Below are 27983 nucleotides of genomic sequence, written 5' to 3'. Positions count from 1 at the left end.
AAAGAAAACAAACAAACAAAAAAACTAAGAGGAGGGTTCCATGGTGGCGTAGAGGTTTTAACTCTCATTAAGCCAGTCTAATTGTGCTTTAAAACCAGCTTGCATCATTAACAGGACAAGGGGAGAGTCCCTCACATTGCTTTTGATTAATGGTTCTTTTCTTTTTGCCTCTTTCCCTCTTTCTCCTCCCAGTATTGCAGAATGCTGTAGCACTCCATACTCATTGCTGGGCTTGGTCTTCACAGTCTCCTTCGTTGCTCTGGGAGTTCTGACTCTCTGCAAGTTTTACTTGCAGGGTTACCGAGCATTCATGAATGACCCTGCTATGAACAGGTAAGTGCCTCATTGTGTCTAGGGTCTAAACAGACAAAAAAATATTTATACAGAAATGATACAGCTTGTATTTATTCTTTTTTTTTTTTAACTTATGAACTCATGGGTATCCGTGACAGGCTTTTTGTATGCCAGTCTGCATGTGCATTGGAAGGATACAAGGTGAAATGCAGCTTGTCACAGAATTTCTTGGGAGATGGTTAGTTTTTGTAAGAAGTGCAGGGCTGTTATTTGGGATTTAAAATTACAGAGTTTAATGAAGGTACTAAGGACAATCAATGTGAGTCACTGGAAAATTGCCACTTGCTTGGATAATATAAACACTTCACATTCACACTTCCTCATTTACCCTGTAGTCATGTGTGAAACATGACTAATCTTGGAGTCTTAAAACACAACATTGTATGGATCACCTATAAGTAACTATGAGAAATAACCAGAATATAGGAGCCGATTCTTTCCTAATGCTCATCTCAACTTTGCTAAAATGGGGTTGGGATCCTGTGTGTGTTTTTTAGTTATTCCAGCCGGTACCTAAGGGCCAAAGTTCAAACCATATGCAAAAGAATGTTTTACATTTTGGATTCCAAAATGTAGAAGTGAGAATGGGTATGAACTGGGCTTGCTTAAGAGTAGCCTACATAAAAGCTTCCTCTGGGGAAGTGCGTGGTTCCAGGTGCTCTGTACTGTGGTCGCTTCGAGTAGTGGTGCTGAAATGCACTGTCTGGAGGCATGAAATGCAGTCTGGTTTTTCCTAACCAAAAAGAAGTGAAACAGACAGCTGCGTTTGGAGAAAGTCAGTGTTTCCTCCTGTATTCAACATAGGCACAGAGAGAATAAACTGGAAAATTAACAAACTGCTAATTTTCCTAAAGCTTGGGGGTTGGTGGGGACGTGAGTTGGGGTGCCCCAGGACCAAAGGGCAGACAGGAGTGTGGTGATGGGGAAACATACCAGGTGGAGAGGGGCTTCATGGTAATCTAGGAATGAGGCTGGCTGTACCCAGCTGTAGACCTAGCAGTGCTGCTTCAGACTCGTGTAGGCAGCACTGAGGCTGCAGGTTCCTTCTCTGAGACTGCCTCTGGGACAGTGCAGTACTGGGGGAACTCTGTCAAGGAGTGGTGTCTGCTCGGCTGGGTATAACCTTACACGCTGCTGGTTCAGGAGCAAGCTTCTGAAATTTGGTAGTTCCTAAGCCCCAGCACTTCAGTGTTTCTGAAAACATTCCTGTCTGGTTAAAGCTTTAATGGTTACATCAATAAAAGTCAAAAACAGTGACAATGCAGGGTTATGGCAGAAACAGCTTATTTCCTGGCATTTCTGGATGTGTTTTTGAACCAACAATGACACACAGAAAAATGATTTTCTTTTTCTCTCTTCTTTGTTGATCTGCAGGGGAATGACTGAAGGAGTCACACTCCTGATCCTGGCTGTGCAAACGGGTTTGATTGAACTCCAAGTTGTGCATCGGGCATTCCTGCTCAGTATTATTCTTTTCATTGTGGTGGCATCCATCCTTCAGTCTATGCTGGAAATTGCTGATCCCATTGTCTTGGCATTGGGAGCCTCAAGAGACAAGTAAGAGACTGGTTTCCTAAACTGAAAGTTATTCAGTGCCGTTTTAGGAAGCGGTAAACTGGTAGTTAATGGCCTGATTTGGATTTTAGTAGCTTGTAAAGCTATCACATCTTATCTTTGCAGATCTCTAGTTAATTCTGTAGTTTTTCCTCTTGCCATCCTGCTCCCTCTAGTGCACACAGCAATGCTTTTCAGCATGTTGTATGCTGCCAAATGAGGGTGACTTGGGTCACCTGCTCTTGCTCAGGAGTGTGTCCATCCAGCCTGTGCAAGACCGTGCTGATCTGCAGCTGCTGGCTGCCTACTCTTGAGTACTGCACTGCGTGGTGGTTACTCCCCCTGTGGGTCTCAGTTAAGCAAATCCAGGACTCCAGTGCCTGTGCTTGCCCCGCCACGCTCTGTTGTGTGGATTTGCAGAATCTGCAGGTTTTGCTTAACCTCTTCTGCAGTTGGGTAGGATTCCCCCTCATGCAGTGGTCTCGAACAGCTATTGAAGATGGGATGTATCGAGGGGTGACCTTAGATATTGGGAAACCCATTTTTTTGTGACACTGATCCCAAAATGATAGAGTTTGCTGGCAAGAAGAAAGAGGCGGAAGACTTTGTATTAGTGTAACAGATGTTTTGATCATGTGGGGTTGTTGTTAAGTTTAATTTGTGTTTCAAAGAGCTTTATTGGTACTGGTTTTCTTGTATTAATCTGTTTGTTTGCATCTTTGTTAATTGCTTGTGTTTTTTCCCCTTTCTGTAGCCTGTAAGTGAGGAAATAAAAGGAGGTTTATTTATGTGCAGAGAGTTTGTTTGGCTTAGAGGCTACTTGTACCCAGTGTCCTGCAGCAATGTTAACTTTAAATATACTGGCAGAGGGAAGAGGAGTAGAGCCAGGATATGACCATCTGCCCAGCTTAAACAAGCAGCCTGTGGTGACAGCAATTTTTAACTCTCTTCTGCCAAATTTTTCAGGCAGTTCTAAATTAACTAGGATCAGGATAAATTCCACTTCAGCTCTCCCATTCTCCCTGGTCCACAGAGAATTGCAAACCTTACAGTAGCATTCTGATGTTTCTTCAGATTGTATTAAATTACTCAGTTTCTGCTACTGTCCCCCCAGTACTTTCACTTTCTCTGTACCTCATTGCCAGAGCTAAATGAAGTTAAAATACAACCTGAAGAACATATAAGAGTAGTATAGTAATTGTTGGAGATGCTCTGAAAGCTTTTGCAAAGGGGTGCGTGTAAGAGATTGATGGCGTGTTTAGGTTGGGAGGGAGATTAGGAAGAAGTAAGTGATAGAAGAGCAGAGGAAGAAGTGGCAGAGATAAATGTTCAGGTCCCACTAGATTCTTTTCTTGTGATCTCCAAACTGGGGAATATACTTCCAAAGGCAGGAGGGCTAAGTCTGGCGATGAAAGGAAATACCTTTGCCCCATGTATGTTAGGAAAAAGATGTAGAATCGTTGTAATAAATATATAATCTAGAAGAACCCCATTTATATAGGAAAGCGTATAAACAGTTACATACATATTTAATAGTTTCCTTTAGTTTAATGGACTTTTATCTGAGACATCCAGTATCTTAGGTACTTAATTTGTTTAACCTCTATCTTGACCAATTATAGCAATTACTGTATATGTGCCCATAATCTTTGTATTTGTGTTGAAAACAGCAGAGGTCAGATGTGAGGGAATTTTTCAGAGCGCATATACTCTAGACATGCATGCTGGGGATGAGTTTGTGCCCAAGTAAAACAAAAACTCCTTTCAAAAAGTTAAAGCCTTCAGCAATGATCTAACATGCCTACGTCCAGCAGTGAACCTCTTCTTATTCTGACACTCACATCTGACTTAAAAAATAAAAACGTGTTGTGGTGTTTGCAGGAGTCTGTGGAAGCACTTCCGAGCAGTCAGCCTCTGTTTGTTCTTACTTGTGTTCCCCGCGTACATGGCCTACATGATTTGTCAATTTTTCCACATGGATTTCTGGCTGTTGATCATTATCTCCAGCAGTATTCTAACCTCTCTTCAGGTAAGAACATTAGCCCTGTAGTGACTGTGAATCCCTGCTTAAACTGTGATCTGTTTCTCGAGGCGGGGGGGAATACATGATCAGAATAGAATGCGGATGACAAAAGGGCAGAAGTACAAGATATGATGTAAAATTTCCTTGTATCTGTGGCTAAGGAGTTCCTAAGGGTGGGCTGAGGGCATAGGTGAATGGAAGTTTATTTCAAATTGTAAAGCTAGGAGGCTTTTGAGGGCTTAAGTATCGCAGTAAAAAAAAAAAAAGTCTAGCTATGGTTATTTGGAAGTAACTTGATGCTCAAAACATAGAAGCGTAAACACAGGAAATGTTTTGCACTATGAGTGTTTGTTATAACTTTTTTATAATTAAATTTCTAACCCCCTCTCCTCATGGTGCTTAGCACTTTGGTTTAATCAACTCAACTATGTTTTCAACTCAGGAAAGTACTTGGAAGAGGAAGTACTTTTTCGAAAAAGCTCAAATGCTTTGTGATAAGAAGTGACTTTTATTTGTCTTGAGGTTCACCAACAGTTTTGCCGCTCTGGGGCTTGCCTGCCTCTGTCTGATTTAGAAGCATGATATATACAGAGCTTGATGGACAATGCTGAGCAACTTCAGCTCCAATTTGGAACTGCATGTTAAGCTAATAGTCTTGTGTTGTGTTACAGGTGCTTGGGACGCTCTTCATTTATGTTTTGTTCATGGTGGAAGAGTTCAGGAAAGAACCAGTAGAAAATATGGATGATGTGATTTATTACGTAAATGGCACGTACCGGCTGCTGGAATTCCTTGTTGCTCTCTGTGTGGTGGCATACGGTGTCTCAGAAACTGTCTTTGGCGAATGGACTGTGATGGGTTCTGTGATCATCTTCATTCACTCCTATTACAATGTGTGGTTGCGGGCCCAGCTGGGGTGGAAAAGTTTCCTTCTTCGCAGAGATGCAGTGAACAAGATCAAATCGCTGCCCATTGCCACAAAAGAGCAGCTGGAGCAACACAATGATATCTGTGCCATCTGCTACCAGGTAGGAATAGAAATGTCAAAAGATTGACTTGAATTTAAATAGCTCCGGACTGTCTGTCAAGCTCAATCTGCATCTAGTAAAATAAGTTACTTGAATTATGTTTAATGAGTAACATTTGTGCTTAATAAGTTATTTGAATTACCCATTTTTCTGCTTTATGTAAATTGATTTAGAGTGCTGGCATTGATTTTTTTTTTTTTTTTTTAATGTATAAAAACTATTTGGGTATGTTCAATCTTTAACTTTTCTCTCCAGTTGTACGCAACAAACCGCCCTTGACTTTCTTTGAAACTTTTTGTGTTTGGGTTGAGCTGGTATCAATAGCAATAGCAAGTGTGCCCTTTCTTCATTAGTGGATGATTCTGAAAGACAATGCGTACTCAGTAGCCGATTTGTTATTCATCCTTAGAAGCAGCTCAGTCTCCACAGGCACTGCTACTTCCACTCATGTACAATGTCAGTTTTATAACAGAAACCTAATTATCAAAAGGTTAAGGGTCTATCTAACATAAGACAGCAGAAGGAAGGACCTTAGAAATTAATGCTGAAAGTAATATCTTTATCACACCTCCAGCTTCAAAGTCTCTTTCTCTTGGATAGAAATTGTAGTTATGTATGACAAAGAAAGAACCACCCTAGGATTAATAGGGTACAATTGGATTGACTCCAAACTTGATGCAAATTCTTTGAGGAGTAAAACTGCTATTGCCAGAATGAATGGCAGTGTTTAAAACACCAGACAGGTAATACATGTGTCTCATCTGAGAGAAGGTGTTATTTAATTTCTTACTTGTTTGGTACATGTTATACCTGCAAGCGTGCTGTTTTTGACTTGCACAATTTTCCTAAGCCAACTAATCCTGCAACGCTCATCCTACAAAACCTTTTCATTTAAGTGTAGTAATATCTTGTAAACAAGACTTTAGCCTAATTTCTAATTCCTGTAGTATAAACAGTCAGCCGTGGTCTGTATTTGGTGTGTGTGTACTTGAATGTGGAGGCTTGTAAGTACGAAGGAAGAAACGTTCCTCCTACTTGCCTGTGGACTGCTTCTGCCAGCTCTGTGGCTACTGCTCCCATTAGGTGAGGCAAGGCAGATACAGGGTGAGAGGAGAGAAATGGAACTGCAAATAATATGATCTGTCTTCTTTGTGTGTCTTTCAGGACATGAAAACTGCTGTAATCACACCATGTAGCCATTTTTTTCATGCGGGCTGTCTTAAGAAATGGCTGTATGTGCAAGAAACCTGCCCTCTGTGCCACTGCCAACTTAAGAGCCCTTCACAGCTACCAGGACTGGGACCGGAGCCAGTTCAACAGCCAAATCCTGGTGCAGAGCAAAATACCAGACCTGGAGATGCAGCCGAGCCCCCTGGTGTTGAACACGACAATGGGCCAAACACGGACGACAACCCTAGCTGGAGCAGCGGACAGGTTGCTGACGGACAGGACAGCCTGGAGGCCTCTGCTGAGACTGAGGGGTCCCGGGGCATGGACAGGGACACGAGCCCGTGTGAGGCCAGCCAGGGAGCAGCCTGTGCTGCAGAACTAATGGCAGCCCCAGAGAGGTGCCCTGCTCGAGACCCGAGGGTTAGCATCCAGCTCTGAGGTGACAGAGGACGACGCAGGAACAAACACATTTCAGAGATTCAAGTTTGACTCAGAAGAAAACCTGTCCTTCCGCATCTGTGAAAGAAGTTTAGCTGTTAATGCTGGTCAAAATGTAATATCCCATGCTGATTTTTGTGGGCTGCTTGGTAGCGGTAATTCCAGTGAGATGTAGTAAAAAATGACTCCAGAAGCTCTCTGAACTGTGGGCATAGGAAGGATGTCTGGAAATAGATTGAAGTGGAAGAGTGTTTTCAATACGTAGATGAGGGATGAGAAGAACGGGAGGTCCGTGAGAAGCGGTAGGCAGATGGACAAAACGCTAGCTTTTGTTTTGGCCAGGAGGAGGGCATCGAATACAGCCATGTCCCAGGGTACCAGAGAGGTGTTAAATGCAGTGACTTGCTAGTCTCTGACCGAGGTGCAGCTTTGGTTTCTGACAATTTTTTATGGCACGTAAGCAAAAAATCAAAGATATAACATCGGTGATTGTACTAGAAGATGGAAGCACTCTTAATACGTCATGTGTATGCTTTGGGTATTCTTGGTGGGGCAATTGCATTTGAATTCATGTAATCTATAGTGACTCTTGACTTTTATGACGGAGTCTTCAATATTTTGATGTATATGAAACTTTTGCTAATAATGGCACAGTCTGGGCTGCATGAAGTAAACTAAAGCTCTAATGAACACTTTGGCCTCTGCCACCACGTGCAGGAGGAAAGTGGGATGAGTTTTAGGGCACAGAGAGAAGCCTCGCAGTACTGTGCTGTATAATGTTTAATTCTTGCAGCTGAATTAAAACAGTATTAAACTCTGGCGATATTTGCACTTTGGGAATGAGTACATTATTGTGTATGATCAGACTCCGCAAATGCCACTTTTAAAGCTGTTAATAGGTTTGCACCTTTTTTCTTTGACAAGGACATGTCCATACCTAAATTTTTACATTCATCATGGCTTCAAGTAGAACTAGGGACTAGGGTGGGGAAATAGGTGGGAGTAGGGGGGCAGGCAATTTTTTTATGTGAATTTTGATATGAAGAGAAATTAGTCACTTATTTATACGATAGGCTTGACTCAAGTGTTTTTCAAAGTCGGTATTCCTAATGTGAAATGTGATACTATTTTATTTTTAGTAGTAACTTTGGATGTAGACTGACAGACATAGCTGAATGTCTTAATAAATTACATTTGAAGATTTTTACACCTGGTTATGTGATTCTTGTACTGAAATTCCAAGGATTAAGAATGTGTTGAGAGGCTCTTACGCAATAGTAGCACTCTACTCCCCTTGGAGATCAGTGGACCTTCCGTTGCTCGCTCGCTCTCTCCCCCATTTCCATTGCATTGCTGTGTGTTGTGGTGGCACCTCCTGGTCGGAGACGGGTCTGGTCTTTAACGCCTGTCCTTGCCACCAGATATTGGCTGGTAGAGACCAGCAGAAGAATGCTAAGGCACGTTTGCTCCTGGAAGCCATGCAGGCTGCCTGCTGTGACTGAGCCCCACGCAAAACCCGACAGGATGGAGTATCAGTTGCTTTATCCTGTGATTCTGTATCTCAGTCTTGTTTCCCTGCATCTTTAGAAATCTAGCTTTGCCACAACCTTCAGTGACCGTTGCAAAGCTGCTGTTAAAAGCTGGGAGTGTTGGCAAGGAAAAATAGTGAGAAAATTCCCTTTGAAATCTTCGCTGCTGCAGTGGTCTGGGTATTGCTCCTCCACACCTGTTTTTCCCTGAAATCAAATCTCTCTCAAAAAGATGTTCTGTATGCATCCAAGCTTTTAACTTATATAATAATTTAGACTGTTTCAGTTCTAGCCACATAATTAAAAGTCTGTGAAGGCAGGAAGTAGGTTATTTTGGGGCAGCACTGTTATGGGGTGCTGTTGAGTGTTGTGAAACAAAGACTTTCCCTTAGTTCACAGAGGATGTTTGTGAAGGATATTCTGGTAACCCTGCTTGCTGTCCCCTGGGTGCTGAAAGATGACAGTGATGTGAAATTTTTCCTTTGTGTAAGGTCACCTCCCTTCCGTGGTAGGGAGCAAGTGGTACCACAAGTGATTGGGAAGAGGAGGTGAGAAGAGCTAGACTTGGTCAGCCTTGTGAAATGAAGGCTGGGGAGGTTGTGGCTGCTATACAGACACCTCTGGTTAAATGCAAGGAAGGGAGGAGGGGAACTTGTTCTTGCTTACAGTATTCTCATGAGCAGCAGGGCAGAAGGGAATCACAGGCATCATCAGCTTCAGTTCACCACTGTCCCAGAGAGTATGTCATGTCATCACTTTCATGAGCATAGGAGATGTTTAAAAATAACAAGAAAAAAAGTTTGCCTTCACTGCTTACGCTGAGAAGCTGTTTCTCAGCCTGACTGATCTCCTGGCAATGAACCTTTTAATTTCTCCAATAAATTATTCACTGCTAATTGGTAATGCAAAAGCTAGAGGAAAGAACTATGGATTCGCACCAACGTCAGTAAGAGGTAAGTGCACCTAGGGACTGCTCATTAAGAAGCAACAGGCCTGCAGTAGATTCAACAAATGCACTGTGCCAGGAACGCGGGTCGGAGCCATGGATGTGGCACTGGAAAGGAGCCTGAAAAGCTAGGAAGGTGTGTGGTGTCTTCTAGGAGAAATGATGCTGCACGATTCCCACTGGAGCGGACCAAAACCAATTATTCTCTGGAGAAGGCGCTCAAAGATGTGGAAGTTCAGGCAATCTGAGTTTCTGCATCCTGGTAAGAGGGTGTGATGAGATGAAAGCATCTCAGATGCATTTTTTTTTTTCTTTTTACTGTAAGAAGGTTATTTGCAAGAGGGAGAGGAGGGGAAGGAGAGAGGATGCTGCTAGCTTAAAGAGTACATTGGAAACTCTTGAAAGATAGATTCAGGTGGAGTATCTGGGATGTAATCTTTAGTGATTGAGCCTGGCACAGCTGGTCAAAGGAGTTTCAAACTGAGTAATGTGGATACGTGGGCTTTTAACAGTCTAGGGTGGCTGTTGATGACAGACTGAGGAAGTGGGAGTGAATGACATGAGTAGCAATGGGAAAGCACTGAAAAGTAGAGCATTCAAGGGTGCAAGGACGGTGCTTGATTTGGTTGAGCTGTGGGCAGTGAAACAACCAAGAATACTCGTGAAAGATGAATGGTTTAACTTCCAGGCATAACGTGATGGAGGGATGGCACGGGTCAAAGAAAAAATTCAGAGAGAACCACAGGTGAGACCTCACTTCTTCAGGTAGTCATCGAACCTATGGTACCACTTCAAACTTACCTCCGTTAGATACCAACACTGTTACAAAGAGTTGGCTGCAGAGAGCAAGCTGAGGGGGAGCGTGTGCAGTACTGCAGGGCGGAGGTGACTGCTCAGTAACGTTTGATTCCCATGCCCCCCCCCCCAACTCAGATGTGCTGCTCTGGACCAAACCAAGTGCACAGCTAGCTCTAGAAATAATTTGGAAATCAGCTTGCACGGAATGAGGGTGGGTGGGAAAGAAATACTGATAAGCCAGGCGAGCTGCGTCCTACGGGCCGGGAAGTGCAGGGATGAAGCGAGAACGGCCAAAACTTGAGCTGAGTTGGATCTTGCAGAAGAAGTAAACCGTGCAGCTTGAAAGAGAACGGGAGAAAAAGGGGGAAGGCTGCAATGGGGGAGCAGGGAGGTAAGGAATGAAACGTTCCCTCTGCCTTGATGCTGTAGAGCACCTGGGCAAACACTCCTGGCTTCTGGGGTTCATCTGGGGCAGAGCTCCTTCCTGGACACCGCTTGCTTTGGTTGTCTTTTGTCTGCAGCTGTGCATGAGTAAATGCAAATTCGGGGGTATAACCGTAGGCTGAGGCTTGAAATTGTCTTCGTGTGGACTTCCTCCTGATGGTGGTGTGATTGACGAACATTTAGACTCCAGAAGATGCTTCCAGCTAGGTGATATAATGGGAACAGGTGGGAATTTCGTGGCTGGGTGGTTTTTGTTGGAGATGGGAGCACTGATCGCATGGTGCGATAGTGTGTGCCTAGTCAACCTCATGGAGCATCCTAGTGCCACTGATTTATGGAGTCTGTTGCTCTGGGCTCAGGGGAATGTATTTACACAAGGTGAGGTGACTCCATGAGAAGAGCAAACAAGTCTGTGGCTAGGAATTTTCACCGAGAGCCTTGGTTTGGATGGCAGAGCTCCCAGCTCCCTTGGCTATTGGTTATTTTGCAGCCGAAGGATCTGTTTCCTTCCTTGTTCTAGACGAAGCACTTTGTTTTATGCCCAGGCAGACAGTTCTTAAAATGCAGAAGGTTTTCCAGCATGGGAAAACCTCTTTATTCCAAGTAACCTTTACTGACTTATTTTATATTCAGTTTCTAAGTTACCTTAACCCTTTTCCTAAAGCAGGCCAGAGTTTGTGCTTAAACTATCTGAAGGTTTGAAAACAAACTTGTAATGTTTTATAAGTCTGGGAGAAAACCTGTGAAGTTAAGGGAAAGTGAAGGAGTTTGAAGTCATTTGGTTCAAAATTCAAATTATCTCTAGCAAATAAGACAGAAAAGCCAAGAAAGTTGTGTGTCTAAAATAAAAATGCTTGGGCAGTGGAACCGGCTGTTCAAAGCACCTTATATTTGGGGGAAGGCAGCTGTGTTGAGAATGGAAGTGACCAAATTAGAGGGAAACTGATGGTGCTGGACCTTGTGTGGGTCAGGAGAGCAACCCATGGGAAGCACGCCTGGCTCGAAGCAGGCAGTCCGTGGGAGCACAGCACAGCACAGCGCCACTCAGCGCCATGGGAGTCCTCCAAAGGGAATGGTCTCTGGGCCACTGCCGGTCCATGCTGCTTCAACAGGGGCTGTGAAGGCAGAGTGATTGGTGCTGGTTATTTTCCCCCTCCAGTATGCTAAATGTCTATGAAGAGACCTTTACGTAATTTTCCAGTGCTACTTTTGGTGTCTGGAGGTGTTGCAAAGTCCACCCTGTGAGGATTGTGTGGAAGAGACATTCGAAGTCTTACCTGTGACCTCGCCCCCAGAAACATCTGTGGGAAAGGCTGACAGAGACCTTTCCCTCCTAATCTTTGGCTTCACTTGCGCTTGTAAAAGTGGCAGTTAATTCGATTTGAACTCCACTTTTCTCAGTGTTACAGAGTGAGTTCAGATACGACCTGCTCCTAGTTTCTGTGATACGCATCTTCAATCACGTTAAACACCATGGCTCCCTTACCACTTCCCCTTCCCAAGGTACCAGTTTTCTTTCTGACAATGCCTAGTTTTTCACCTGACTATGGCCATTTTACTGGTTAGCATCCTCCCAGAGCCCAAGGGGAAAGGTGTGGGGACTTCTCTCCTTCGTGCAGCTCGGTGCTGCAGCTGGTGCTGATGCAGAGACTCTGGCCGGGCAAGCTGCGTGTCTTTTCATAAAGGAAATTGTCATTTAGTTGATCAACAATTCGCTCAATGTATTTTGTGGCTCTGAGGTATTGTTTTTTTTATTGAAAAAAGGCACCAGCTGGCTTTTAGAGAAACAGGTAGCCTGCAAAACTTGGAGGTCTCTACAACTTGGAGCAAGTATCTTACACAACGCTGAAGTGTGTGTCTGCACACACAAACCTAAAGATGACTGTCTTGACTAAATAGGCAAGCTGTAAAAGGAAACAATTTGCATGCATAAGCAATCAACCCAAATTAAAAATAATAAAAAATTCTTAGCGTTGCAAGCAATTAGGCACCATATTTTCCCAGTGGTTGCCATTTCCTGGAGGCTTATAATCCACGTCCTTAAGTAAATCTGTATTAGCTGAGAGGGTTTCAGCTACCAACAGCCAAAGACCAGAAGAGCTGCAAAATTTTGCAGCAACAGATGTGAAAAGCCCAGGACTGGGAAGTGGATAAATGACTTAATTCGGAGGAATTTAAAATGTAAGACTGGCCTAATTGGATAAAAATAATCAACGGAATAGGTATCTGCTATTTATAAATGAAATGATATACAGTTCCTTAATTGACCATAGTCTGAGTTTTCTTTAAATTGATTGTTTGCTGCTAGCTTGGGGAAAAAATGCCAGCTGGAATGCGGAGGGATTAAGTTTTATTTATTTTCCTTGCTAAGAGCCATATTGTGCAATTTAAAAGGAAACGTCCTTGAAAGATGGGTTCCTCTGTAAACCGCTTCAGCCCTTGTTTGTTTTCAGATGGAAATTAATTTCTCAAAGGCCCTCCGTGTTAGAAAGTGCGCGTTGATAGGTAAAGAGAAATGAGGAATTGTAGCCTGCTAAGATACAACTTGTCCTCAAGATAAAATCTTTGCATGCGTGCGTCCATGTGTCGGGTACAGCCGATCGGATCATCTTGCTGAAAAAGAGGCCGGAAATGACCTTTATTTGCACAGGTGGCAAGAAGCAACCAGTGGGGGAAACCCAGACCAAACTGTTGAACACTGCTGGAATTGTTCGCTAGGCTTCGGGCTTTGATTCCTTGAGCACTGCAGAAGATGTGGCCACGTGTGTGAGCTCCCTGGTGCAGGTGGCATGCGGGGCATTCTGCTCTGGGCGTGTTCCCGATTTTCTTCCAAAGGTTTGGAGCTGGAGAGAACAATTAAAGGCAGCTGCCGGGTCACTTTTCCCCTTGGTATGGATGAAGAAAATAAGCTGGGCTCTGGGAACTGCCTGGCCGCGACGGCAGGTGTTGGCTCTGGGGCGTTATCGTGCTGCAGTCAGTGCCCCAGGATTGTTCTTGACAAGAAATACAGGTGCTGTTCTTTTGGGGTTTTATTAATTGTGCGTTGATGGGGCCCTGGATTGTTCCCCCTGGTTTCAGGCACAAGTGGGCTCTGTATCTATCTGAAGGAGAAGGTGGCCCTGGCTGCTTGGCATCTGCAGCAGGCTCGTGCTCCTCTGCCGGTGCTGCTCTCGGTCAGGCTGGGACCAAACATTTCCCTGGGCAGAAACCAGCACCAAACCCGTGCTTTGCTCCTCCTGAGGATCCAGCTCTTTAACACATGTCCCAAAGATGTTTGGACCCTTGCATAAGCGTCTGGATGAAATTATGTCCCATGCTTAGACTTCGCCCCTCAGGGTCCTGCGCAACAGCGCTGACTCTGAGCTTCCCAAAAGCATGGGGATGGCTACAAAACCTCGTCCCAAAGGGCTGAGCTTCCTCCTTTTCAGTTACAGATATGGCCAGGCTGGGCAGGACGGAGGCGGGAGGATGGGAAAAAGGGCTACAAACCAGTGGGAGAAGTGGGGAGGTGTGGAGGCAGGCGGGGGGCACGGCGGGGCTGTGGCTACAGGCAGGGAGCGCCACGGAGGGGAGGAGAAATAGCAGCAATAAAATCCTCTGTTTTTGAATTCACCAGCTCAACAGCAAGTGAAACTCTGCTCCAGCACGTTCCCCACGATGCTGATGCTCCGTTAACAGTTCACGTCCACAAAGTTTGCTGGGAAAAACAGGATTTGCATTTAGCAGGGATGGGAGACCTGCTCTGACACTGGTATTTTTCTTTCAGCTTGAAAGAGTTTTTTTTTCCTTAAAAGCCAGACAGCAAAGGGAAGTCTGTTCTCAGTGACAAAGCAATTAGAGGCCACGAAGCAATTTCTTTCTTTGGACCTTCCCCCAGATAAAGACTTATGTGATAGAAATAATTTGATTGGGGTCGGGATTTCTCCTGAATATAACCCAGGGGTGTTCTGAGAATTGCTGGGATTCTGGTGAAATCCCACTGGGTGCCAATCAACACTGTCCAGCTTCAATTATAGCTTCAGATAGTTCTTCCTCTTCCCTTTGCACAGGGTTTAAAGCTGAGATATGCAAACACAGGCATTGTCAAATACTCCAATGGGAGACTGCTCTGCAGCCCCTTGCATACAATATCTTTTTGCCGCCTTGCATAAATATTTTAATTGCTAATTTGCTGGTGTCATTTAACACAGATCTGGCATTTATCATTTGAATTTAAACTTGCTAAAATTGTCAATTTTCTTGGCTACCTATGTTAATAATTTAAAGGGAAAGCTCATTATTAAATTATCATGGGTAATTATTTTGTAACTAGTGTGGAAATTGTCATTTCTGCAGTCTTCAAAGATCCTAGAAGAAGCAGGTGCAGATCAATATGGATCAAATCCAGGAAAGTGAAAAGGTGCACAGAAACAGAGTTCTGTGGGGGAAAAAATAAGGTGTGTAACTGGGAAAAAAATATTCAAGTTTAAATTATAATTAAAATGTAGTTATACTTGCAACCCCAAGGCCTGGTGGACTGCTGAAGCAATGTGGTGTAGCTGGAGGGTCAGGGCAGCATCTTTATTTTCTTTTACTCTGGGTTTTGATTCATTTGAAGGCTGTGGCTGGGAAAGTGGTGGGCTGTGATTTGGGTGAGTGCACTTTGCAGAGCTGGACAAAATATTCTCTATTGTGCAGCAAAAGTACTGTACGCGATAAAACATGTTCTGCGTGCGTGCTGCCTGCTCCTGGTGTAGGGACGCTGTGGGGCTGACCCTCGGCACGGCAGGACCAGCACGCTTTGTCCAGCACTTCCCTAGCGTATATGAGACTCCTGGAATAACGAAAGAAGTTGTTTGCCTTCTTTTTAATTTTCCACCTGGAAAGTATTGAGGTCAAAAAAAAAAAAAAAGTGAGCCCACTACTTACAAACGCCAAGGTCCGAACCGTTGGCGCAGAGCGAAGCACCGGCTTCCCAGCTTGCAGGCGGTGCCCCCAGACAGCTGCACGGTGCCCGAGGTGAGCAGTAGCACTCACAGAGCAGGATCAGGGCTGCTGGCAGCAGACCATGCTACTCCTGGATGATGCCAAAACTTTTGGATCTGCCTTCTCAGGCAGGATGCCAGGTGGTGGTCAGTGCTCCAGCCTCTGGCTGAGCCCCAGTCCCTCAGGATTTCCAGTGGCCGTGCTGCTGACTTCAGTGAGTGAGTGCTGAGCTCTACTGGGCAGAAAAAGCCCTGCTCCTGTCCTGCAAAACGTGTGGAGATTTTTCACCGGATTTTTCATTCCTTTAGCTGCTGGTGACCACACTGCAGCCATCGCTCAGGTGCTGGCACCTGCACGGTCCCCCCTGTGCCCCAGCCCAGCGGCTGCCTCTGTCTCTTACGCAGAAATGTGTTGTGCTTTGGCACTGACATGGTTGTCATAGACCTAATTCCCCCCAGAAGGATGCTTTGAGTTGCGAGGGGTGATGCCGAGGTAAGGGATACCAGCAAGCCCGTCCCCAGCCTTCCCCAGTTTCTCAGCACCCTGCCGCGGGCTCGGCAGCCCGTGGCAAAAGCGCAGTGAACGACGAGGTGAAGTCAAACCCCCTCCCTGCTCCCACCAGATGGCTCTCATGCTTTTAAATTTTTTCTCTGAGCGGCTGGAAAGCGCTCTGCAAGCGCCTGGTGACTTTGCAAGGGATGTGAGTCTTCCCTTACCCCTTTATTTCTAAACGTGCAGCGCGGCCCCCCCGGGCTGTGCCAGCACCTCGTGGGTGCTCCCCTTGTCTCTGGTGGTGGTGCCCCTGTTTACTGGGTCGAGCCTTGAAAGCAGGGTGCTGGTGGGTGTCAGCAGGGTGCAGAGCAGGTCCTGAAGGTGTTGTGGGGCAGCTCCTCACACACGTGTGCTACAGACCCTGTCCAGTGCGTGCACCTGGCCCCGCGCTGCTTTGGAAGCAGGCTGGGCTCAGCAGGGCAGGCAGCTGGCTCTTGGTCACACACCAGCTCCTGGCCTTTGCCTGTCAGCAGCTGCCCAATTCTGCCAGTGCTTTAGGCTTTCTCAGAGCACGGGATGGTTTGGAAGGTACAGAATTAGGCAATAACTTATTTTTCTGTTGGATCAGTTTGTCTCAAAAAAAAAGACATTTAGTAACTTACCCATTACTTTTGACATTTGTGTTTCAACTTTGGTAGTGTTATAATATTGAGAAATCCAGACAGCTTTTCGGCTTGCAAAACTGTGAATTTCTCAGTTTTGGCACTAGTTAAAACCACTTCTTGATCCTGGATTTCCTAATGTTTGCATCTTCCTCTATACGCCAGGATCATTTTCCCTTGGAGAACAATACCGGATTTGGCTCTCTTGCACCGTACTGTTACTGGGGGAGTTCAGTGCATTAAATAGTAGATTTGTTTTTGTGCAGAAAGGTTCGGCCCAGACATCAGTGCTGTAAGCTTTTCCATCTGCATGCCCCCACCCTGACCTTGATCTACCGTAGGGCTGCAGAGGGCTCAGTCGTGCTCCACCGTTGCAGGCTTTGCTATCGAGATTAGCATTAACTTGTTGAAGGGTTTTTCTACTGATAAATTGATTGAGACCCATATTTTAATCTCACGTCATCAAACATTCATCAGATACTCTTGGTCATTACTGACAGAGCCAGATTTGAACCAGTGACCTAGCAGTAAAAGGTCCCATTAGCAATTTCCTTAAACTGTCAAGTCATTGCATAACACAAATGAAATGCAATGGGAAATTTTTGTCCACAGGTGAAAGCGGCAGCTTCTGTCTGATTTTTATTTACTAATGACTGTGTTACCAAAACAGTTTTAAACCGTTTGTGCTCTCACATAATCCAGCAATGCAGGGCAATACAGAAGCAGAGCGTGTCACCCACAGAGCACCTCGCCCTCTGGCAGCACCACGTGAAACCAACCTGGTTGTTCACCGGGCACTGTCCTCGCTCAGGACATCCCAGTGGCACACTGCATCCTCCTGCCCCCTGCAGCATGCACACCCTGTGCCAAAAGCAGCAGCAGAGGAGACCGACAGGCATTAGAAAAGCTTCTCTGGCTTACATTGCGCTGCACTGTCCTTTTACCAGCAATTTTTATATCCAAGTTCTTTCTCTGTTTACAGAATCATTTGAAGAAATAATGCGTGGAAAAAAAAAATTACCTCCGGCAGTCATGTTATAATGGTTCTTGTGCTGACAGCCCTTTGGGAACAGTGGCAGCAGCGGGGTAAGTATATATGACATCTTTGTAGTGATAAAGAAACAAATAAATGTTCCCATTAACACTCCATCAGGTCAACAGCTATTCCAGACCAACATGATGTTAGAAGAACCGGTTTGATTCATATCATCTACGACACACTTCTCTTGCAACATATCTTCTGGAAGGCACATAAAACAGAGGTCCTGCTCGAACCAGGTGGAGTCATTAAAGAATCAGGGAACTTTTTACAAGTTGCTTGAAATGCCCTGGCTAGAATCCAGCTCCGGTTTTGTTGCCGTGTCTGTTTAACAGTTCCTTCATCACACCATGACAATGACTGTGTTTCAGGGCTGGAGGAAGTAATTTCTCCATACATCGTTTATAACACATTTTGGGAGGCTTCTGAATGCTTCCTAAGCCCTGCAGTGAGATCAGTGGGATGTGAGCCTTACCATAACAATCTGCTCGGGAAGCACGAGCAGCATTTGTATATCATCCATAATGAATGGGTGTGCATATGGAACGAATACACAGATGCCTGCTCACACAGGCTACTCTTTTCCTATGGAAGTCACGGGGAGTTGTGCTTGAATAAGGACTACAATGTCTTGTTCCCTCTGCAAATGGTAGGTAGTGAAGAACGCCTTCCAAAAGATCTCTGGTCAGTGTTTAAGCCCGTTTTAGCTCTGACGAAATGCAGGCTTTGAAATAGACTTTGTAACTAACATGGGATAACGCAGCATTCCTAAAGGAAGTGGTGCATCCTCCCCATGCCATAGGCACTGTCTGGTTGTCTCTTTACCAAAACAACTTTTTTATTTTTATTTTTTTTAACTTTTTCTCACAGGCTGAGTATTTTTGAGAAAAGTTCCTGAGAAGGAACATCGGAAGCCCAGGTGGATGTCCTTGGTCTGTGTTAACTCACAGAGATCCCAAACAGGCAAAACCAAGGAAATTCCCTGTTCTAAATTGGCAAAGCAGGAACTTGAACTTTGAGTTGTCTAAAGCCCAGGAAAGCACACAGATAAGTGAGTACCTCTTTATATCTTAAACTTCTTTGCAACCAAGGTGCTTCTATGCTCTAGTCTGGCAAAATCTCGCTAGTTGCGGATGTGCATCCAGCTCCAGGCAAAATGTCTGAGCCCAGACGATGAACTCGGTTCTGCTCCTGCAGAATTCATGAGGCCTCTTGATGTTAACATGGACTCCAGAGAAAACAGGTTTCAAAATGGTCAGCACAAACCGAGCAGCCAAATCCTGAGCCACTAAGTCCTAGAAATAATGAACTTAATGCCTGCCAAGCCGGCAAGTTCACGTGTCTCTCCTCCCTCCCCTATGTGAAGGGGGATTCTAAGATTTTGGAGTAGATGGCTCAAAAGGGCTTGTGTACCTTTAAGGTCAAAAATCCCAAAAGGTAAAGTTCTCAGATTATGTAAGTGTTTAGAAGCAGATATAGATTCCTGAATCACTGCAAGACTTTTGGTAACAATCAGCCTTGGTTCAGTAAAGCAAGTGACAACTTTGGGAGCTGTTTAAATCCGTTCCATGTTTAAACTCCTCCTCTCGGAGGCAGCGAGTGAGTACCTCTGGCTTTCTCCCTCACCTGCTGAGCCGGAGATGTGCGCTTGCATCCCCCTGGGGTCGCTAGCAGCTGATTCGATGTTTTAAACACGTTGCCGAACTGACGATAGGAGAAATCACGGCGAAACTTTTGTGCGATAAAATAACCGTAGTGTATGCCCCGTGCCTGCCAGAACAAGCGAATAAATAGAAGCTTGCATTAAATCTATTGCAAGCTGGGGTGAGTGCTGCACGGAGCCCCCCCTCCGCAGCTCCTACCGGCCCGGGGCGGGGGGGGGGCTCTCCCTTTGCGGGGACCCTTTGCAGTTCTGGCCCTAACCCGGCTGCCCGGTTGGGTTTTGGGGAGGGAAGAGCCCGAGCCGCCTCCTCCCGGAGCTCACGGCACCGGGTCCCCGCAGCCGCCGGCGGGAGCCCCCCCCTTGGCCGCCAGGTGGCGCCGTGACCCCGCGGCGCGGCGCCCCCGGTCCCGTTTCCGCCCCCCCCCCCCCCGGTAGGACTTGGGGGCGCTGGGGGCAGCGGGGGGCTGTCCCCGGTACAGTGAGGGGCTGGGGGCTCCCCCCTCTGCCCCGTCGGGGCTGCACGGCTCTTCTCGCCGCCTCCCCGTCCCGGGCGGCTGTGGGGGGCAGCGGGAGGGGCTGAGCTCTTGGGGGCTGTCCCTGGCCCCCCCCTGTCCTGTCCTGTCCTTCTGGTTGTGGTGAGACCCCCCCCCCAGAAAGGGTCTGCTCTGCTGGGGTCTTCCGGAGGCCTGGCATCACCTTGGGGTCCCGCACCCCCACCCTGAGGTGTCCCTCTCCCCAGCAAATGCTTCCCCTAGTGCCCAGCTGCTTCCCACCCGTATGGGTTAATGGGCCCGGGGGGAGAGCCCCAGTGCCCCCATCGCAGCCAGGGACACCCCGGGGCCTCCCCAGTCCCCAAGGGGCAGTGGGGGCAGCAGGAGGAAGCTCCTGGATGCGGCATTTCCATCCATGTCTCCTGCTCCTGCTTCACAGCACCCAGGGTCAAGGTGAGCTCTCGGCACCCTTCTGTTTGGTCCTGGAGGCACCTAGGCTTCTTCCCTCTCACAGAGTGAGCAGGGCATTGCATCCCAGTCCTCAGTCCCCTGAGTCTTTTTCTTTCCTTCTCCTCAGGAGAAAGGCAGGCAGGAGGAATGAAAGGCCCCAGGTAGCTGAACGGTGCCCTCACCTGCTGGGGGCAGGCACTGGGTTGGTCTGTGCCTGCAAAGGTCACAACAAGACCGTGGCTGGAAGAAAAACACTCAGGCAAAGCATCTCTGCTGGGAGGATGCAAGCAAACAGTTCCCGAGCCCCTTTCTCCTCCACAGCAGCAGAAAGTGCGGGTAAGTGCTCAGCCCCCGGTGCTCTGCTGTCCTCAGTCCCGCCCTGAAGCCAGAGGCTGCTTCTCCCTTATCCCCCCATCGGCACAGATCCGTGCTCACCCTTCTGCCAAGGGCAGGAAGGCACACGGTCCCTTAGGGGTGCCCTGTCCGGCTGTGAGGGCCAGGAGGAGGGAGCTGAAGGCTTTTCTGTCAGCAGTTCCCATTTCCAACCCCTCCTTTCCTCCTCAGGGCCTGCTTGAGGTGCCGGGGCAGCGGGAGCAGGTGGGGGACACACCCTGGCTATGCTCAAGGGGCCTTGGGCCCACTTGGGAATGGGGTCAGGAAGGGGAGAGGCCTCTCCCCACACAGGAGCCTCCTGTGCTCCAGGACCTCTGTCTTCAGCCTCACAGGGCTCATGTGTGCTCTCCGGCGTGCAGCCTCCTTCCACGGCCCCCTCCTTCAAAGGCCTCCATGTTATCCGCCACAACTGGGGGCACCGCGACCACCTCCCCTCCTGGCCCTGTTTTTAAGCCCCTCATGCTGTTGCTGTGAAGTTGTATCTCATGGCTTTGTGTTGTGGGGATGAAACCCACAGCTCGACCAGGTTGCTCGTTTTGGGAGCGAAGCCTTTACCCACCACGGGAGCAAATGGCAGCCTGCGAGTCTGTGTGTTTTATTCCGTGCTGTGCCTCGAGAGCTCAGTGTGGGGTTGCAGGAAGCCTCTCTGTGCCATGCCATGCCATGACGGGGCTTCCTTCTGGACGCTTAGGTTTGAGGTCCCGACTAGCCATGCCAGGAACCCCCCCTGGCACGTGGCTGCCTCCTCCCGCTTGGTTTGCCATACAAAGGGAGGGACAAGCCCAGCTACCCACCTGAGCCTGCCCATGGCGTGAGGTGGGCTTAGTCCGGCCCCTGTGGGGAAAGTGAGAGCTGAATGCAGCCGGGAATCCTTTAAAATAAAGCCCTGGTACACAGTGGTTGGCCTCGGTGGGGTGGATGGAGAACAGAAGTCTCATCGCCTGCCGCCAGCCCCCCCCCCCCCTTTTTTTTTTCTTTTCCCAAAGTCCTGACTTTCTCACCCTCTCCTCGTTTCAGCTCTGCTTTTCTTTCACACTTCCCCTGTGGGGGTCGAGCCAGTGTTTAACCCTTTTGTCCTTGCAGCAATTAGTTAGTGGCTGTGAGACGGCCCGTGAGGCGTTTCCCCAGCCCGGTGCCCGCACGTTGGGCACAGAGGCACATGTGAGGAAGAAAGTAATGAGGAACTTGTCACTCCTGGTGTGGCTGTCCCTGTCCCGCAGAGGTGCCCTCAGCCTGCTGCTGGGATGCTGCTCCCTGCACAGCCAGGAGAAGGCATGGAATCGGTTCCCCGATCCCCCGAACAGATTTGGAGGGCAAAATCCGCCAACTGCTCGGTCTGTTGATTCAAATGCATAATTCCTCCCTCGGCAGATCCCTGCCCTGGGAAAGGAGCAATCCGTGCAGGTGCAAATAGCTTTTAATTGCAAAATGTATCTCACCACGGAGGCATTTAGGCTGGATATGATACAACTGATAGAGCAGCAGCCTGGAGAAGCCCAATAAGCCAGAGCACTGCAGGGGCCAAACTGCTCCTATGCAATACCTATGGCGTAAATATTTGCGTCTGCCTGGCTGGCTGTGTGCTTCCACCTATCCCTGGGCTGTACCACAGTCGGATTATGTGAAAATTCAAATATCAGCTGCAGGGAATGTGAAAACTTGCTTTCTGTGGCAGTTCATGCATGAGAACGTGGCATATTTCGGACGCGAGTGTTTTGTGAGTGGACTCACCTACAGCAGAGGATCAGGCACAGTTTTTAGTGCCAGTGCGGTGCTGGCAGGTGCTGGGTGCCTGCTTTTGAGCCAGAGCTCCCGGGGCGAGGTTTAGTGCCCCTTGTCCACCAGGTGATGTACAGGCAGCTGGAAGCAGGTCCTATAGGGCTATCGGGGCGCCTATGGGGATGCGTACCAGTGTCTATAGTGCCTTGTAGCCGGGCTGCCTGTCCTGGGGGGCAGCTCCGCGACCCTTAGCTATGCTGGGCACAGCCTGGACGGGAAGGGCAGCAGCAGTGGCATCCTTCCATTTCCTCCCCCCAGTCCCATTCTGCTCCCCAGCAGCATCACCAGCACCTTAGGGAGTCAAAGGGGGCAGCAGGCAAAGGCAAAGCTCAGACCTAACCCGGACAACTCCCAGACTACCCACCCCAAAGCGGGGCTGGGGGGGTCCCACTCCCATCTCCTCCAGGTGACGCTGCCCCGGGAGGGGGGGCGAGCAGGGATTTTTACTTTATCTCTTGCTCCAGCACCGCACAGGGCTGTGCCGGGGGAGGCACCACCCGCTCAGGCGGCACAGCGAGCTCCCTTCCACGGCGAGAGCCCGCGTGGGCGGCGCCCCCCCGGCGGCAGCAGCCACCCGCCGGGGGAGCGGCTCCGAAGCGAACCGAGGGGGCACCGGGGGGTCGTGCGGGGACCCCTGCCGAGAGGTGCGGGCAGGGCTGCCTTTAATGATGATGATGATGATGATGTTCTTGTTTCCCCTAGGAAAACAAACCGCCTCCAAGCGGACTTTTCCCCCGGGCCGTCCCGTTGGGAAGCGGTGCGCTCCCATCGCGCCCTGCCCGGGGATGGAGACAGGGAGAGGGATGGCCGATGGGGGGGGGGGGACGCGGAGGGGCCGGGGGGGGGGCGGTTTGCAGCTGGGGAAGGTGCCGGGACAGGGGGCGGGGATGCCCCAAGGGGGGGCCGCTCCGTGCCTCGCTCGGGCACCGCCGGCTTTGGGCGGGGGGTCCCGGGGTGGGGGGCAATGGGGGGAGCCTGTGTCCCTCCTGTGTGTCTCCGACCACCCCCCCAGGGTGTCCCAGCGCCGGTACCCGGCAGCGGGGGGGGGGCCCGGCCGGCAGCGCCGCCGCCTCCTCGCTGAACAAAGGCGCGATCGTGTCTGTGTTAATTACCCCCCCACCCCGGGGGGGGGGGGGGGCGAAGGGGGGGGGCGCGGGGCAACTTTCCCCCGGGCCGCGCGGGCTGGGCGGCAGGGGGCGTGGCTATGCTAACGAAGGGGGCGTGTCCTCGCCCCCGCGGCTGCGCCTCGCGGGCGGCCATTGGTTGAAGGGAAAGGGAGGGCGGGGGGAGAGGTGACGCGATGCAAATGAGGAGGGGGCGTGTCTCCCCCAGGCCCCGCCCCCCGGGCGCCGGGGCTGCGGGGCTCGTGTCGGGCGGCGGGGCCAGTCAAAGTGGCTCCCATAGGGAGAGGCGGCGGGTCCGGGCCGGCGCTGCGGGAGAGGGAGGGAGGGGGCGCGGGCACCGGGAGCCCCAGGGTCTCCCTTCCTCCGTCCGTCCGTCCGTCCGTCCGTCCGTGCCGCCGCGGGTGCGCCCCTCTCGCTCCCTTCCCGGCGTGCGCCCGGCTCCGGCAAGTCGCTTCCTGCGCTGCTGAAGGAGGGAGGAGAGAGCGCTTCGGCTGGGAGAGAAGAGAAGAAAAGAGGGAGAAAAGAAAGAAAGAAAAGAGAGAGGGGGAAAGGAGAGGGAGAGAGAGGGGGGGGAAACTTGCCTCTCTTGTCACTGGAAAATGACACTTGATGTAGCAGAGCCTGCCGCAGCTCCCGTCCGTCCTATTGTTTCTTAAACTGCCAGCCGAGATTTTTTTTTTCTTTTTTTTTTTTTTTTCCTCTTTGCCTGCTGCCATCCGAGGGGTGTCTTCATACAAAAGGGACTTCAAGTACTCCTCCGGCTTGTGAGCGCTGCAGCCAGCCCCCAGCACCCCGCAAGCCCCTCCAAGCACCCAAACAAACTGCACACGCAGCAAACAGCAGCAACAAAACCGGGCTCTGATTGCCTCTGGATTTTTTTTTTTTAAATGTGCGTGCCTGTGTTTGCTTTCTCTGACTTGCTTTGATTCCCGAGATCAGCTGCAGAGAGAGAAAGAGAGAGAGAGAAACAAAAACACACATAACAGTCCGCCTGGCGATTTCATCACTATATATATATATTTTTTTTTTTTCGAGTAAAGAAGGAAGATTTGCGCTCTTGTTTCTGATTCATGTTTGGGATTCAGGAAAGCATCCAGCGGAGTGGGAGCAGCATGAAGGAAGAGCCCCTCGGCGCGGGGATGAACGCGGTGCGGACGTGGATGCAGGGAGCCGGCGTCCTGGACGCCAGCACGGCCGCTCAGAGGTAGGCAGGCTCCGCGCCCGCGCCCCGCTCCGCACCCCGGGGCTCCTGCAGCGCTGCTTCCCCCGGGCATCGCCTTTCCCCCCCCCCCGGCACCACCAAAAAGCCGGCTCCGGAGCTCTGCTGCCAGCAGGGAGTCGCGCGTAGATGCGGCCAGTTAAATATTTCTCCCTCTCGTCCCGTAGGAAGGACTTTTTTTATTAAAAAAAAAAAAAATCAGCATCGTAACAATAAAGGAAGCGGCGAGTCCTGCTAGGTAGGGATAGATAGGTTTTAATCTCTCGAGTCTCTTGTGTTCGCGCGGAGGAAGGAGTTTTCAAAACTATGTTTGCTGCTGATTTAGTCTTAAGATCTCCAAATGACACTTTCCTCCTCCGATAAGCCCCGAGTTGTGCACGAATGTCTCCAAAATATATTTCTTTACTTCTCTTTCTTATCCTCGTCAGCATCAGCAGCTTCCCTCCTTCTCCCCCGATAAGCGGGGAGTTTTGCGAAGCTTTCTCGAGGAGAAATTAAATTCGAAGCCTCTTTGTAAAACCACTGCCACTTATCTTAGATTTCTAAAAAAGAAATCCCTTCAACCGGGAGGTGGATTTGGCGGAGCTGCACCCAGCCTCGCCTTCTCTCTCGTTTCTCCTTCTCCCCATCCACTTCCCCGGGAAAAATAAAAACCGATGCCGGAATCGCAGCCTGAGCCCTGGAGCCGGCAGCAGCCCAGAAGTTTGGTGTTGACATCTCCCGGTGTCTCCCACCTCGCCCCGCACCCCTCCCTTTGGAGCCCTCTAAGGAAGGGAAAGTTGTGCAGGGACAACCCTGAAATATTTCAAGTTGTCTCCTCGGCTGCCCTCGCGGTGTTTACCCACCGCTCCGGCGAGGGGAGGAAAGGCTCAGCAGGACTGAAACTGAAAGATAAGGCACATGGGCGCTCCGGTGACAGCTTCGAGCCGACTTTGAGAAGTGGCAGGAGCATGCCGCTCCGCGGGGCAACGCGCCGCCGGGGCTGAGCTTCCCCCGCCATGCAGGGCCGGCCGCGAGCCGCCACGGCCCCCGGGGAGGGTTGGTGGGTGCCGGCTGGGGGTGCCGGGGGGGCTGCTCGGGGCTCCGGGCTGCCCGCAGGGCGGGATGGGGTCGGGGCCGTGCCGCGCTCCCGGCCCCGCGGGGCTCCGACGTGGCCGCGCCGGAGCATCACTTTGCCCCGGCCCGGAGGGAAGAGCCCTGGGGGGGTTAGGGAGGGATGCTCGGTCCCCGGGGGAACCCAAGGGGGTCCCGCAGGGCCCCTGCGGGGGAAGGCATTGGGCCGGGAGCGGGCCGGGGGGCGTGAGGCCGCGCCGTCGGGGCTGCCGCTAACCCGGCTCTTTGTGGTCCCAGCGGAGTGGGTCTGGCCCGGGCTCACTTCGAGAAGCAGCCTCCTTCCAACCTGAGGAAATCCAACTTTTTCCACTTCGTCCTGGCTCTGTACGACCGGCAGGGGCAGCCCGTGGAGATCGAGCGCACCGCCTTCGTGGGCTTCGTGGAGAAGGAGAAGGTGAGTAGCCCGGGGCCCCGCGGGGAGCCGGCCGCCTCTCCCGGGCCCTCCCCGCTCCGTTCCCCCGGGGCCTCGGCACCGGCTCGTCCCGGGAGCCTCCGCCGCCTCCCGGCCGCCTCGCTCTCCCCTCGGCCCAGAGGGCAGCCGGGGGGGTCTCCTCTTATCCCCCCCGTGTGTCCGGGGCAGGGGAAGGGGCCGAGAGCTGCCTCGTCCAGCCCCGGGGCTGCCCGGCACCCAAGCGCTGGTGAAACTTCCCGCCATGTATTTATTATTTCTCTCCCCCCCTTTCCCCATCTCCCTTGTCTTCTTCGAATTCAGGAAGCCAACAGCGAAAAGACCAACAACGGGATCCACTACCGCCTGCAGCTGCTCTACAGCAACGGTAAGGGCTGGGAGCCCCCGGGGGCAGCCCCGACACCGCCACCTCGGGGAACCCGGGCTGCAAAACCCCACGGGGACCCGGGGAGCCGCCGTCCCGGCTCCCTCCGCTCCGCGCATCCCCGCTCCCTGTGCCCGGTTGGGGCGGGGGGCTCCGGCCGGGACCCCCGACGGCTCCGAGCCCTCGGGCGAGCCCCGGAGCGGCCCCACCGCCGCCGGCCGGCCCCGCTCCTCACTCCTCTGCCTTGTTTCAGGGATCAGGACGGAGCAGGATTTCTACGTTCGCCTCATCGACTCCATGACCAAGCAGGTGGGTGCTGCGGGGGCGGCCGGCGGGGCTCGGCGGGGCGGCCCGAGGAGGTGAAAAACCCTCCCCCGGTGCTGAGCGGTGCGGAGCGGCTCCTCCCTGGATTGTAAAGGGGCTGCCCGAGCTCCCCGCTCCGCACCCGAGCAGCGCCGGGGGTTTTAGGGCCGGGCTGGGGGGGAGCCCGACCCCGACGGCGGGGCTGCGGGGCAGGCGAGGAGGGTCCCCGCGGGGAGCAGCCCGGAGCCGGGCTGTGGGGGAAGCTCCGCAAAAAAAAAAACCCTGGCGGCTCTCCAGCCGGCCCGAGCCGGGGGCTGTTTAGCCGCTTAATTGTCAGAATTAACCTCCCGGCCCCCCCTCCCCTTTCCCCAGCCCACCAAGCGCTGGGAGCACAAGCCGCTGCTCGGGCGCCGGGGCTCGGATTTGCCTTTGCTTCAGTTGCGCTGGGGCTCGGGTGTAAAGGAGGAGCTCGGAGCTCGGGGCGGATTTGCATGTCGGAAGAGCCCCCCGAAAAAGCTGCGCGGGGAGCGGCGAGCGCCTTGGGTGGCTTCGAGCAGGGCTGTAGGGCAGCAGTGCTTGTAAATGGATTAACCCGAATTTGGAGCTTGCTCTTTAGCTTTCCAGAGTAATAACGTGCGCGTCTACCTGTAAAAAAACCCACACTTTTCGGTATGAAAGCAGGGTTTTTACAAAGGGACTGTCTGAACAAATCGATTCTCCCTTCTTTTTTAAAAAAACGTTGCTCTAGCTTTCCCTTCTGCTTCTGTCAGAATCTTTTTGCCTTGTAATGCATTTCTTTTGAATAGTGGGGACGTTTTTAAACCCTTTTATCCTTAAGATGTGTTGTTTTCCTAAATCTGTTTTGCTTGTAAAAAAATATTTCTTAAATTTTATATCATCTAAGAAAAAGGAAAACAATAAGCTTTTTTTTCTTTTTTCTTTTCTTTTTTTTTTTTTTCACCGATAGAAAGTAAATCTCTGTATGTTCAAACCCAGTTGTCTGCAGGGGAAAAAACTCCTGGCTTCTACTTGGGTTTCTTTTTCTACAGCAAAACATAAAGCTCCAAGGGCTAAGTTTGTTTTAGAAAACTCTCTTTGATGGTCCCAAAACATCTTTTCCTGCTATTGAAGACCGTCTTTCAACAGAGAGGGGGAAAAAAAGGAGGGGGGGGGACCTTGGATGAATTTTACTGGACAATCCACTATGCATCTGAACTCTGTTAAACCATACAC

The 27983-nt window shown here is 50.2% G+C and overlaps 2 protein-coding genes and 1 long non-coding RNA gene across 23 annotated transcripts in view; all 3 read left to right on the top strand.

Moving 5' to 3' along the window:
- RNF145 (ring finger protein 145) overlaps positions 1-7776 on the top strand; it is a 44709-nt gene extending 36933 nt beyond the window's left edge. For all 6 annotated transcript variants that reach the window (XM_083798300.1, XM_083798298.1, XM_083798295.1 and 3 more), the window contains 5 exons: positions 193-333; positions 1729-1911; positions 3790-3937; positions 4603-4959; positions 6124-7776. In XM_083798300.1, coding sequence (XP_083654426.1) covers positions 193-333; positions 1729-1911; positions 3790-3937; positions 4603-4959; positions 6124-6567 — 1273 coding nt within the window. In that variant the 3' untranslated portion in view covers positions 6568-7776. The remainder of the gene's footprint in view (positions 1-192; positions 334-1728; positions 1912-3789; positions 3938-4602; positions 4960-6123) is intronic.
- An 8969-nt stretch (positions 7777-16745) lies between these two features.
- Positions 16746-21967, top strand: LOC310881353. Of its 2 annotated transcripts, none has more exons than XR_014572313.1 (3): positions 16746-17489; positions 18313-18493; positions 20174-21967. It is a non-coding gene; the product is annotated as an uncharacterized lncRNA (long non-coding RNA). The 2 variants fall into 2 exon arrangements; XR_014572314.1 differs by having other exon boundaries at positions 18313-20049.
- Positions 21968-23421: 1454 nt separating this feature from the next.
- Positions 23422-27983, top strand: part of EBF1 (EBF transcription factor 1) — a 312296-nt gene continuing 307734 nt past the window's right edge. For 2 of the 15 annotated variants that reach the window (XM_083799057.1, XM_083799059.1), the window contains exons 1-4: positions 23430-24546; positions 25912-26068; positions 26387-26450; positions 26701-26756. In XM_083799057.1, coding sequence (XP_083655183.1) covers positions 24413-24546; positions 25912-26068; positions 26387-26450; positions 26701-26756 — 411 coding nt within the window. In that variant the 5' untranslated portion in view covers positions 23430-24412. Of the gene's footprint in view, positions 24547-24567; positions 25604-25911; positions 26069-26386; positions 26451-26700; positions 26757-27983 lie in introns of those variants that run through there. The other 13 variants (XM_083799056.1, XM_083799048.1, XM_083799062.1 and 10 more) reach the window with 10 other exon arrangements.

This window comes from Anser anser, assembly GCF_964211835.1.
Source record: "Anser anser genome assembly, chromosome: 14".
Classification (NCBI taxonomy): domain Eukaryota; kingdom Metazoa; phylum Chordata; class Aves; order Anseriformes; family Anatidae; genus Anser; species Anser anser.
The sequence above is the reverse complement of the archived record's forward strand: the minus strand, read 5'-3'. Positions and strand labels throughout refer to the sequence as shown.